Source organism: Lissotriton vulgaris, chromosome 3_1, assembly GCF_964263255.1.
Source record: "Lissotriton vulgaris chromosome 3_1, aLisVul1.2, whole genome shotgun sequence".
Lineage (NCBI taxonomy): Eukaryota > Metazoa > Chordata > Amphibia > Caudata > Salamandridae > Lissotriton > Lissotriton vulgaris.
Window position 1 is genome coordinate 644314362 of NC_141689.1, and position 12240 is coordinate 644326601.

General features: G+C 48.6%; 1 protein-coding gene across 1 annotated transcript in view; it reads right to left on the reverse strand.

The window, feature by feature from the left end:
• ERAP1 (endoplasmic reticulum aminopeptidase 1) overlaps positions 1–12240 on the reverse strand; it is a 507475-nt gene that overhangs the window by 316789 nt on the left and 178446 nt on the right. Inside the window, exon 5 of the mRNA XM_086960958.1 lies at positions 10741–10861. Coding sequence (XP_086817084.1) covers positions 10741–10861 — 121 coding nt within the window. The remainder of the gene's footprint in view (positions 1–10740; positions 10862–12240) is intronic.

Here is a 12240-nt window from a genome sequence, read left to right on the forward strand (position 1 = left end):
ACACCCACACAACTATCATGACAGACGAGGATTGTGATGCTTTCCTCAAAGATATTGACTTTCTGGGACTATCTGACAAAGACAGAGGAACCCTGAACCAGGACCTCACAGTTAAGTTAAATAGCAAAAGCAATTAGGGATCTTCAATCAGGGAAGACGACAAGCTTGAATGGGCTCCCAGTGGAGCTTTATAAAGGCATGGTAACTAAATTGTCTGCGTACCTGTTGGCAATGTTTAAGGATGCTCTGGAGCAGGGGCACTTACAAGAGGACCAGCGAATGGCAACTATCATAGTGATCCCTAAAAAGAAAAAGCTACCAGTCGATTGTGCATCTTACAGACCTAACCCTTCAATCAATGTAGAAGCTAAGATACAGGCAAATGTGTTGGCAACCAAACTCCGTAAAGGGAGTTCTACTGTGATTCAACATGATCAGTCAGGTTTTATGACACAAACTGAGACTAGACGTAGCCTACAAAGCCTCTACGGTGTACTGTACATGACTATGAAGGCACAATGAGCCTGTGGTGGTGCTGTCCTTGGATGCCAGAATGGCATTCAACAGCGTGGAATGGAATTACATATTTGCTGTCCTCAACTGCTTGGGATTCAGCCCAACGTTTTGTAGCTGGGTGAGACTCCAGTTTCAGGGACCGATGGCGAGAGTATGGCTTAGCAACACGCTGTCATGCGCCTTCGGTCTACAGAAGGGTATGTGGCAGGGTAGCACTCTGTCCCCAATGATCTTTGCTTTGGCACCTGAGCCGTTAGCCGCATGGGTCCATCAAGATCCAATGATATTGGGAGTGGGTGGTGCCGTGGATCTCGTTGAGCGGATATTGTTGTTTGCTGATAATGTACTACTATACCTATCTCAATCTACCCGGTCAATAGACAGAGTGCTGCAGAGCTTTTGGATATTCTTAGACCGTGCTGGCGATCGTGTCAACAGGGGCAAGTCATGTGTCTATCCCTTGGCAGGTGCTGCTTTAGGTTTACCCCTGGGCTGTTGTGTTCCGATAATGATGGATGGTTTCTTGTATTTAGGCACCTATGTCTCCCGAGATTCTGTGGAATTTCCGCATAGGAACCTCTATGTGTAGCTTGATCGATTTCATTGTGACCTTAAGCCACTGAAGGAGCATTCTGCATTCTGTCATAGGTAGGGCTGCCCAGTATAAGATGACTGCAAAAAGAATGACTGATGGACGGAATGCTAAACAATGTCAAATATTCACCACCAGTACAGAGATCTGGGCCTAAATCCATCATTTGTTTTGCTCACTATGCTATTCCAGTTTAGACCCAGCCATATGCAAATCTGTCTTGATCCTGCTCACCATGGGGACAGTCCAATTTTCTAGATGGGGCCTGATAGACATAGAACATCTGGGAGATTCATGGAAAGGATCAGCATTGAAGGCATTCAAGGCTCTACAGAAGGAATAAAACCTAGCTGATTGGAGAAGTTCAGATATATACAGGTTCTGGATGCCCCTAGGACTCGCATGGTTGGCGGAACACAACTGACGGATACAGCTCCATTGGAAGATCGTTTGCTCCACGACTTTATGCCAGACAAAGCTATCTCCCTGACAAACAAAAGGATAATGAATAACACACCCGACACTTTTGAAAACTCAGAGGGACAACTGGGTAGCAGATGTGGGAGAGCAAGATGACGATGAATGGGAAGAGGCACTGCAGAGCCTACGGGTTGTCTCAATTACTACAGGGTTCCAATTAATTCAGCTTTGCATACTGCATACGTCTTACTACTCCAGAACACTCATACACAAATTTGAAAGGGGAGACTGTGCTTTCCAGAGAGGCTCTGGTCAGGAGGGATCCTTTTTCCATATACTCTGGACCTGCTCACTCATTCAGACATATTGGGAGGGGGTGATGTGCATAATGGCATGGGTGCAGAACTAGGAGGTCCTGTTGGAGGCAGAATGGCTTCTGCTTAACAAAGAGGACATACTGGCGTGGCCCAAGAACACAAACAGTATGGTTAAATGTGAGAGCCGGGGTGGCCAAACAAAACATGGCAAGAGTGTGGAGCACTATTATGCCCCCTACGGTCACAGACTGGAAATTGGACATGGACTGGCGCAAACAAGCAGAGAGGGTGGTATATGAAAGCCGAAGGATGCCTGCAGAAGAAGGATAGGGTTTGGGGTGGCTGGCAAGCATATTGTAGATACTGAAAATGTCAGAGTTGGTGCAGAATGGGGAAGTTGAGATCCTGCAATACTGTGATTTGGACATCTGTGGTGTGTTCGTCCTTCATTTACCTGTGTCAGATGGTGAAATGTCCTGAGCTTAGCTATGGCACTACGCTGAGTGTCTTTACTGTCGCAGAGACTGTACTATTATCTGAGTTTTTTTGTTTCCTGTTTATTGCAGCAAAACAAATAAAACATAAAAAATAAAGATGGGGAACAGCATTACCAGAGAAATGGTTTGGGAGTAGCGAATGCCACTTGGAACAGCATTATGAACAGGATGTAGCCTACTTGGAGTAAACACCCCTAAGGGTTTCTAGATATGGGGTGAATGGCAATATCCATTTGGCGAGGTCTGGCAGGGGTAAAACAAACATTTGCATACATGCAGCTTCACTGTTCCCTGAGCTCATGCATTAACATGGGGGGGTCACTCGGGGGCGCTAGAGGACACCAGGCAAGATGGCCGCACGTATGTGAGGCTCCGCCAGATCGAGCTACAATCCTTTTGATATCCTGCACGTCCTGCCTTCGTAACTCAACATCGTTGTGGCAGTACATGAAGACGTCGAGGCGGCACTGTTTGGCGATGTTTCTGGCTGTTTAACTCTTCTCCGGAGACGAGTGCTGCTGTTTGGCCTACCGGCTGGGACCAGACATCGTGGTGCTCCGGGACGGTCCCGCGTCTGAAGCCTGCCTGCAGCGGAGGACCCCTGTGACGCCTGGCATATCGGACAGGTGCGGCTCGAGTGACTGCTAGTACCATCGGGGCCAACGAGGAGGTTCTACACAGCGGCGAAGGCGAGCGGTCGTCGCCTTGGCCGGTCCCGATCTCTGCTGGCTGCGGTGAGTGGGGTAGCGGCCTAAGAAAGCCCGGGGCTGCGGAGGTGGCGCTATGCCGCGCTGTGCCGCTCTGCGCGAACTGCGGCTGGTGGGGGCGGGGTGCGCTCGGAGGCGACGGCGGGGGCCGGGCGGCATGGTGGTGACTCTGAGGTGACGGGAGACTCGCCTTCAGCCTGGGACTGTGGCTGAGCGTCCCACTGCACTGCGGAGACTGATTTGGGCCTAGTTGATGCACCATTTGCTGACTAGCGGTGGGCCTGAGGGGCGCCTGCAGCTTTTCCTTCCTGGACATCGGGGCTGATTGTGTGCTGCATCGGACTGCGGATCTGGTCTGTTCTGACTACTAAACTGCCGTGTAGTCACGCACTGCTGCCAATGACCACTGGTGTGGCCTTCTGGACGATCTGTGGCGCCTGGGGCTGCATAAGCGATTGCATTTTGAATTGGATGGTGGGTTTGAAGGAGGCCTGCGGGAATGCGATCGGCGTCCTGGGGAGCGCAAACGGAGCCTAATTGGACTGTGACTCCCGGCCCGGAGGCGCTGCCTGTTTGGATTCTGGTGCCATCTCTCCCCGGGTATTGGGACTGTTCTGCCCTTGTTGCTTGCGGATACTGGTCCAAACTGCTGATATTGCCCGCTCTGTGAATTTGTGTGTTGGGTGTGACGGACTGCCGGCAGTATGGGCAGGCCTGAGAGAAATCAGCCCAAATTAAATTTTGACACTAGAAAGACCACGATGTCGGCCTCGCAGGCGCCGCTGGACACTGAGTCGGCTGGGGCGTCTGGAGGTACACCGAATTTAGAGGCCGTGCTCGTGGCGATGCAAAAGACATTGCAGTCCATTGAAGGCGCCATGGAGGCAGTGAATCACAGACTTGATCATATGGCCACGCAATTTGACAGGCAGAATGCACTGATGGGAGAGGTGGAGCAGAGAGTGTCTGCCACTGAGGATGGTCTGGCTACCGTGAACACCAAGGTTTTTAACATGGAGCGGGTTTTGGCTGTTATCCAGGCTAAGAATGAGGAGTTGGAAGGGCGGTCCCGACGTAACAACATCCGCGTCACGGGACTGCATGAATCTACCAATGTGGGCCGAATGGAGGATTTCATGGAACGATTGTTGATTGACATTTTTGGAGCGGATCAGTTATCTCGAGTGTTCATTGTGGAGCGGGCGCATCGCTCATTAGCGAAAAGGCCAGTGCCTGGAGCACCGCCCCATCCCATCATTGCCCGCATACTTAATTATAAAGACAGGGATCTGATTCTGCGCCTGGCACTGGAGAAGGGCACTATAGACTATCAGGGCAGCAAACTTGAATTTTACCCTGACTTTACTTAGCGGTGCAAACAGCGAGGAAAGAATTTAATGTAGTAAAGCAACTTCTCAGGGCGGAGGATATTCCATATGCCATGCTGTACCCGGCCCGCCTCCGGATTGGGGCACCGTCAGATAACAAAATCTTTACTTCTCCTAAGGCAGCCATGGACTATGCAAAGAAGCAGAAAAAAAGAAAGCGAGACTCAAATGCAGCGCAGGACAGGGAGGAGGAGTTACATGATGAGGCTGCACGAGTCTACGTACTTCTTCAGCACAATCTTCAATCACGCCCATACATGCTGGGATGTTGACATGCGTTAACAATCCGCTCTTCTAATTGGCGATTTAGTTATATCTCACTACTGCTGGTGGGTGGTGGGCCTGTGCGGCTTTGCAAATCCAACGGTGACACCAGTGCCCTGGCTAAGGATTCATGGCTATAGCGCTGTTTGATTTATTGTCTGTTAGGGTTCGGCTGCTAGACTTCTGGGACTATTTTATGTGGAGGGAACGAACCGGACATAAAGATGTGGCCTAGGGGCTGGCTATTTGCTGGGAATGTTTCTGTTGCACTGTTTAATAGACTGTCACTAGTTGCATGCTGGCGCAAGACGATAGATGAAATATTGCCTCTTCCATTGGGTACTGCCGGAATGGTATGATATAGGTCGCAGCGCTGGGGAGGACGGGGATGGGCGTTCAAATAAATTGCTCGATCCTCTCCTGCTTAGTTCACTAGTGGGAGTTGGGCACCTCTACGCCCCCACATATGGGAGTTCCCCACAAAGTGTTTGGAGCAAAGTTCGGGGTTGGGACACTGGGGGGTTGGGGAAGGCTTTGGCAGGTTGGGGGTGCTGAAGTGGGCGGGGGGAGGGTAACTGGTTACCAGGGGTTTCAGATTTGGGAAGGGGGACTGCTTCGGGTGGGACATGGGAGTGAACGCAACTATCACTGTTAACTGGCCGGAAAGTACTTTAGAGACCAGATGGTTGGGTATATGAATTAACTGTCATTCTGTCTAGGGGGGAACACTGAATTGGATAACGTGGAATGTGCGGGGTCTTAATAGACCACAAAAGACCAGGCAGATGCTTGCATACTTGAATAGGCAAGCAGTGCAGGTGGTCTTCTTGCAGGAGACGCATCTTAGCGGGCAGGCGGCTGGCGCGGTTGCTTGCCGTTGGGCTGGTACCAGAGTGGCAACCTCGTACTCTTCCTATGCCAGGGGCGTTATGATACTCATTAAAAAAGATGTCCCATTTGTGAGTTTGCATGAGGAGGTCGATAAAGAAGGTCGCTACATCATTTTGCATGGAAAACTGTGTGGTACACTGATCACAATGGTTAATGTATATGGGCCCAACATCGATGATCCGGACTTCTATGTCACGTTGTGGAATAAGGTTTATCAGCTGCCTCCATCTGCGATTATTTGCGGGGGGATCTGAATGTGACGCTGGATAAAGGGTTGGATAAGAAGGAGATACGTCAGACATCTATGAAGCGTGGATGTGGGGCTGTCAGAGATGGGATGGAGGAGCTGGGGCTGGTGGATATGTGGCGTCTGGGACATCCAGGAGTGAAAGAGGGCACCTGCTATACGTCCGCTCATGATACTTGGTCGCGATTAGATTACTGGCTGGTAACGAAAGATGTGAGTGGCTGGGTGGCGAAGACGGCACACTTGGCTCGCACATTATCTGATCATGCCCCTGTGCTGATGGAAGTTAAGCTCCCGAAACATGCGCACGTCCTGTTCGCATGGCAATTGCCTCCTGGGGTTTTGAAGGATCAGGTACTGCGGGAGAGTTTGCGTGAATCGATTGAATCGTTTTTCGGTAAGAATGTTGGGTCAGTGTCAAGTGCGGGTGTGGTTTGGGAGGCGTTTAAGGAGACAGTGCGGGGTGCATGTTGGTATGCAGGCTGGGGTACTGAAATCGCTCAGGGACTCTATGGATCGGTTAGAGCGTGAATTGCTGAGTATGGAGCGACACTGTGAGCAACAGCCCTCTGATCGCCTGCTGGCTGACATACGCTTGAAGGTCTCTGAATATAATGAACTGGTGGATCAGGAAGTTCAATATCTATCTAAACGCACTAGAGCACAATACTATGGAGAGGGTGGCAGACCCGGGCGGGGACTGGCAGATAGGCTAAAGGACCCCTGGGCTAAACATTGTGCAGTGCAGGAGATTAGGGAGGGCGATAGGACGGTGACCGATGCGGAAGGTATTTTAGACTGTTTCACTCAGTACTATACCAGCATGTATGCATATAAAGACACGGCAGACGAGGGGGAAATTGCGGAATATCTAGAAGATATCGCATTGGTCTGGCTCTCGAAGGGACAGCAGGACTTTCTAATGCACCATATCACGGAGGGGGAACTGAGAGATGCGATTGCGGCGTTGTCTAATGGTAAGGCTGCTGGTACTGATGGCCTGCCGCCTGAATTCTATAAAGAATATGTAGATTTACTATTGTCACATTTGGCGATGGTGCTGGAGGAGGCCTTTGAACAAGGACAACTACCTGCGATGATGAGGGAGGCTCTGCTGGTGGTACTCCCGAAACAGGGTAAACCACTAGACAGTTGTGAGTCCTATCGGCCTTTGTCCCTAATGAACACTGATGTTAAGATTATTGCCAAGGTGCTAGCCACGCGATTACAACTGCTATTACCGGTAATGGTATTGCCGGACCAATCTGGATCTGTACCGGCGCGCTCCACCACACATAACCTGAGGGCACTTTTTGCTGTCCTTCACCTGCTCAAACCAGACTTAGCTGCGGTGGCGGTCCTTTTGGACGCTGCCAAAGCGTTCAACTCTGTGTCTTGGAAATACATGATGGCAGTATTGCATCGCATGGGTGTGCCGTTCTTTTTCACATCTCTGGTCGCTTTATTGTACACTAATCCTGTGGCTCGTGTGCGAGTAAATGGGCGTGTGTCGGAGCCGTTTGCAATACAGAGGGGCACGAGGCAAGGGTGTCCACTACCGCCCTTACTGTTCGCTATCGTTTTAGAACCCCTGGCCTGTATTTTGCGACAAAGGCACGCATCCTCAGCTCTGTGTTTCCGTCTCCGCTCCCTGGCGGTATCCATGTACGCGGATGACATGGTGCTTTATATTCGGGAGCCAGACAGATACCTAGATGGGGTGCTCAGGGAATACGTTAGGTTTGAACGTTTCTCCGGCCTGTCGATAAACTGGGGGAAGTCTATCGTGCTGCCATTGACCGATATTACGCGCCCATTTCCGTTAGAATTTCCTTTGGAATGGGCTGTGGAGCCTGTCCGATATTTGGGGATATGGATACACATAGATACCCAGGAAATAATTCGGGCTAACTACGGTGTGGCCATTTCAAAATTAGAAGACCAGGTCGCGCGCTGGATTCGATTGCCCCTGTCGTTCCTTGATTAAAATGGTAGTGCTTCCCAAATTTCTATATTATTTCGTGAACATCCCACTTCACTTGACGTCTAATTTTTTTACAACGTTGCAGTCCCTGCTAATTACCTTGGCCTGGGGAGGAAAGAAACCACAAGTTAAATGGGATACCCTGACCAAACCATATGAGAGAGGTGGATTTGCGGTGCCTGACATGAAGTTATACTATTTATGTGCACAGGCGCATTTTGCCTCATACTGGATCTCGGCGCCGCCGTATACGCCACACGTGGCGATGGAGGCGGCAGCGACACATCCATTGCCCTTAAACGCGATGATTGTGAACTCACACTGTGTATGAGAGGGGCGAGGTGGACACAGTGCAGAGTACGGTGAAGGCGTGGCGGGAGTTAGGCAGGCGCGCGGGTTTCTTGCCACTTTATGCGCCGGCCATGCCCTTGCTCTATCATGAGCATATATCGGTTTCGATTGAGATAGGGGCCCTCCACCTGCTACAGGATGTTGGTATACACATCATGGGGGATATCTTCCCGGCGGGCCTCTTTCTGGCTTTGCCAACGATATTGGACCAATCAAACAATGGCACTATGGCTACCTTCACTTATGTCAGATTACGCGCCGCTGTGCGTGCTCACTTTCCGACCTTCCCAATGGAGCCGCCCGCGCTGGCTGCGCTGCAGTTGATGCATACAGCGACCTCTCGCGTCAAAATGGTTTCGAGGTTGTACAAAATTTCACAGGACGAGGAGTGTGGTATGGATGTGATCACGAAGGCTAGGTGGGATGAATGTCTGCTGGAGCCACTCTTGGACGACGAATGGGCGGAGTGCTGTGATATGACTGGGAAATTTGCTGCTAATGGGAATTTTAGGCTCTTGCATTATAAATTCTTGCAACAGTGGTATTATTCCCCGGAGCAACTTTTTAAATTTGGCCTGCGTGACACACCTGCGTGCGTGCGCTGCGGGGCTGCCGTGGCCAATTTTTTGCATCTTGCTTGGACGTGCCCGCGTGTGACTAGGTTCTGGATAGATGTGACTGAGGCATTGTCTGCTATGACCTCGGTGACAATTGAGGCGACACCACGTGTATGTTTGCTGGGTATGGTGTCTGGTGTTCCGTTGAGTGTGAGGCGGTTAGTGGCGCTGGCGCTGCAACTGGCCAAGCGTAGAGTGGCGACCTGCTGGGGGGGGAGGAGGGCACCGGATGTAAAGTCTTGGCTGCAAGAAATGGCATACTGTCGAGATCAATTGACATGCTATTATGAGGAACTGCCAGCAGACTCACGCCCCCGCGATATTTGGGGACCGTATACCACTTATATGTTGGCGTAACTATCTGATGATGACTAGCCTAGCCCATGTCTCTGAGTCTCTGAGTCTCTGAGTGCGGGATGTCCTGTCTGGGGGGATGCCAGATCAGAGGAGGCACGCTGTTGGTCATTCCTGTTCCCTTGATTGATTCTTTGTGCTGCTGCCTTTTGATATATGCCGGTCGTCTGGCCGTCGACATTCCGTCGACTGTGTAGCTCCTACCTGTAGCTGACCCCCAAAACCATTGCAGTTCCTGGTTGCTCTTAATGTATGCCTTGGCGATTGTCCTGCAGTGAATCTCTCCTGTGAAGTGAGGGATTCCTCACATCGAGTCTGTTATCCCCTATGATATCCGCACAGCTAATGTATTACGGCCGGGGGGAAGGGTTGGGGGGGGGTTATGTTTGTTCCTAAACGTAGACTATTGTTTATGGAAAAAAGCAAAAATAAGACCTCAAGTAGATTCGTCATTGCTACTCCAAGTTCGGTTCAAATTCCTGTACTGCTTGATACGCCACCGGGCCTTTGACTACGGTAGTGGCTGTGTGCTGAGAACCATGTGTGCTTCTGATTCAACGATTGCGGCCGGCCCGTTGGGTTGTAGGCCAGAAGCTGTGTATCTGCAATTGATGCAATAAAGATCTTCCAAAAAAAAAAAAGCATTGGGGGGGTCAGTCATCACTGATGGGTCAACCCTGAAATATAGACTCCGGGATTCAAGGGTGATAAATATCACATTGCACTAATAAATAATACAGCAAGGGAATAGACAGGCCTGGAATCCCACAGATGTGAAACACACGGAAGAGTCGGCACGGTCCAATTAAAAATATTGCACAAAATATGTATCTCCAGGGTGAAACTCAGCTCCATGGTGAAACTCAGACACTTCAATCATTTCACAGCTGACACCTGTCTGCTGGGCTATGGCTAGACTTCATACATACACATTGGGATTGTGCAGTACTGAAGACTAGAAGCACCTATAATCCTGCTGGGGATGTGGGGAGACCAGTCCATTAATTGCTGGCAGAAACGTTTTGCAAATCGGGGTATAATAGGAGTGAAGTGAATTCTGGCACTGAATTGGGAAGAGCAACACCCACACTGCATAAACAAATGACTGGTGCATGGTTGCCGACGAGTGGTATACAGTGAAAGAGGCTGCCCAAAAAAGTTCAAAAAGATCTATGGTGGCTGGATGACAACATTAAATTAAGTAGGGTATTGGTGGCAACAGAGAAATTAGTGTTCAGGGGGATATAGATATAGAAGGGATGGAAACTCATACTAGAGAAACACGTAGGCATAAGGTAAGACGTAAGGTTCTTACACACATGAAATTCACCAACATGTAGTTGCTCTGTGGCTTGGGCACCTGTGCTGATTTTATACTACAGTGGTTTAATACACGCCTTGTACTGCGTGCCATGTTCATGTAACAAATTCAATAAAACATGCTATAAAAATTAGATGAATGCATAAGCTTCTAATAGAACGAAGCGCATATCGGCAGTAAAAATAGACAGCTTAGTTAAGCAAATGCATACAACTTTCAATATTTCTTAGCAAGGGTAAAACTGACATCACAATAACTACAAAAAAAACACTACCTTGTTTTGGTAATTGATATGGAATGCGAAAATAGTCCTCATAAAATTCCAAAAGTTTGACGGCAGCATCCAATGCGTAATCAGCTTGATTTATCTTGTCTGGAGCAGTATACACGGATACCTAGATTATAGAAGAATGTATAATTTTAGAGTGAAGACGTATCCATAACTTGATATAACCACTCTATGCACGCACATTAACTCTTGCCTGATAATGTACAGGCCGTACTAAACATGCAGTACATTTTAGAATTATACAACACTAAACTGAACTAATACTGTTTATTAAGTGGCATTTGTGCCTCACAGAATACAAATGTTGACATGTCTTATCTTCATATTAATTTGTGAGTAATGTGTGATACTCGGTCAACTCAAGTGAAAAGCTCAATATTATAAATATACATTTGGAGTTGATTTGGACCCCTTGGATAATTATGTCCGCCATCCACCCACGGCAAAGTAATGACCCCTTTGCTAAGATAAGTATCCAACCTACTATTCATGAATTTCCAACCATCCATCCTATGAGGTGATGCACGTAGTTCTTTTTATCCAGATTACATTTTCCTAAATCCAAATGCTCTTATTTAGTCTCCTCTATAAACAATTTAAACAAATATTTAGTTTACTGATATACCTCTGAAGCTTGGATCTATCAAGGACTAGAGGGTAACAGAATCCTTTACATATCAAGAGGAGAATGTTCCACATGCAGGGCTGTCTGATTTTTGTTTACATAACCTGACGTAAAACCGAACCCATCTCACAGCGGGGAAGGGAATAAGTAAAATATAGAGGTGTGGTTTCGGATCATCCAGTGAAGCTTGAAAGATATACTTTTTTACAGCTCGCACAAAGATAAGATATCACAATCATGGCAAGCAGGAATTAAAGACCATGTGACTGGCGCGCGGGGCGTTTAAAAACATACCCGACCGGACCCAATCTGTTCGACCAAATCCGTCATGGGCCATTGCTGAAAAACGAAGCTTGGAGCACTTGTGGTAGCAGCTTACCAAGGCCTGCACACATGCTCATCGCTCTTCATAAAGTCGACAATACTGTTATGCAATTGAAATATTACCTCCTTGGTTACTGATGCAATCCACTTAAAGGCCCGTGACGTGTGTCTACATCTTTATCCTAATATCGGAATCTTGATATTGGCATCTTTACTACTTTATTGGCCAGCTTTCTTGTCTACGTTATTGCGTCGCATCAAGATCTACCAACATCTTTGCCCTGACGAAGCTACCATGGTTGGGGAGCGAAACGCGTTGGCTGTCCTAAAAATGAAAAAATAAAAGAAAATATATTTTTTGATACAACGTGGTCCTGTTTTACTTCACGCTTGGTGCTGCCTCCATTCTTTCTCTAAAGTCTTCATCTGGATTTACAGTGGGACCAAACCGCAGCAGGTCCTGGAGGTTGTCAGCACAACAAAGACTGAACATTTTGAGGGACGTTGGAAAATAGAGGTGCTGGTTGCTTGATCCG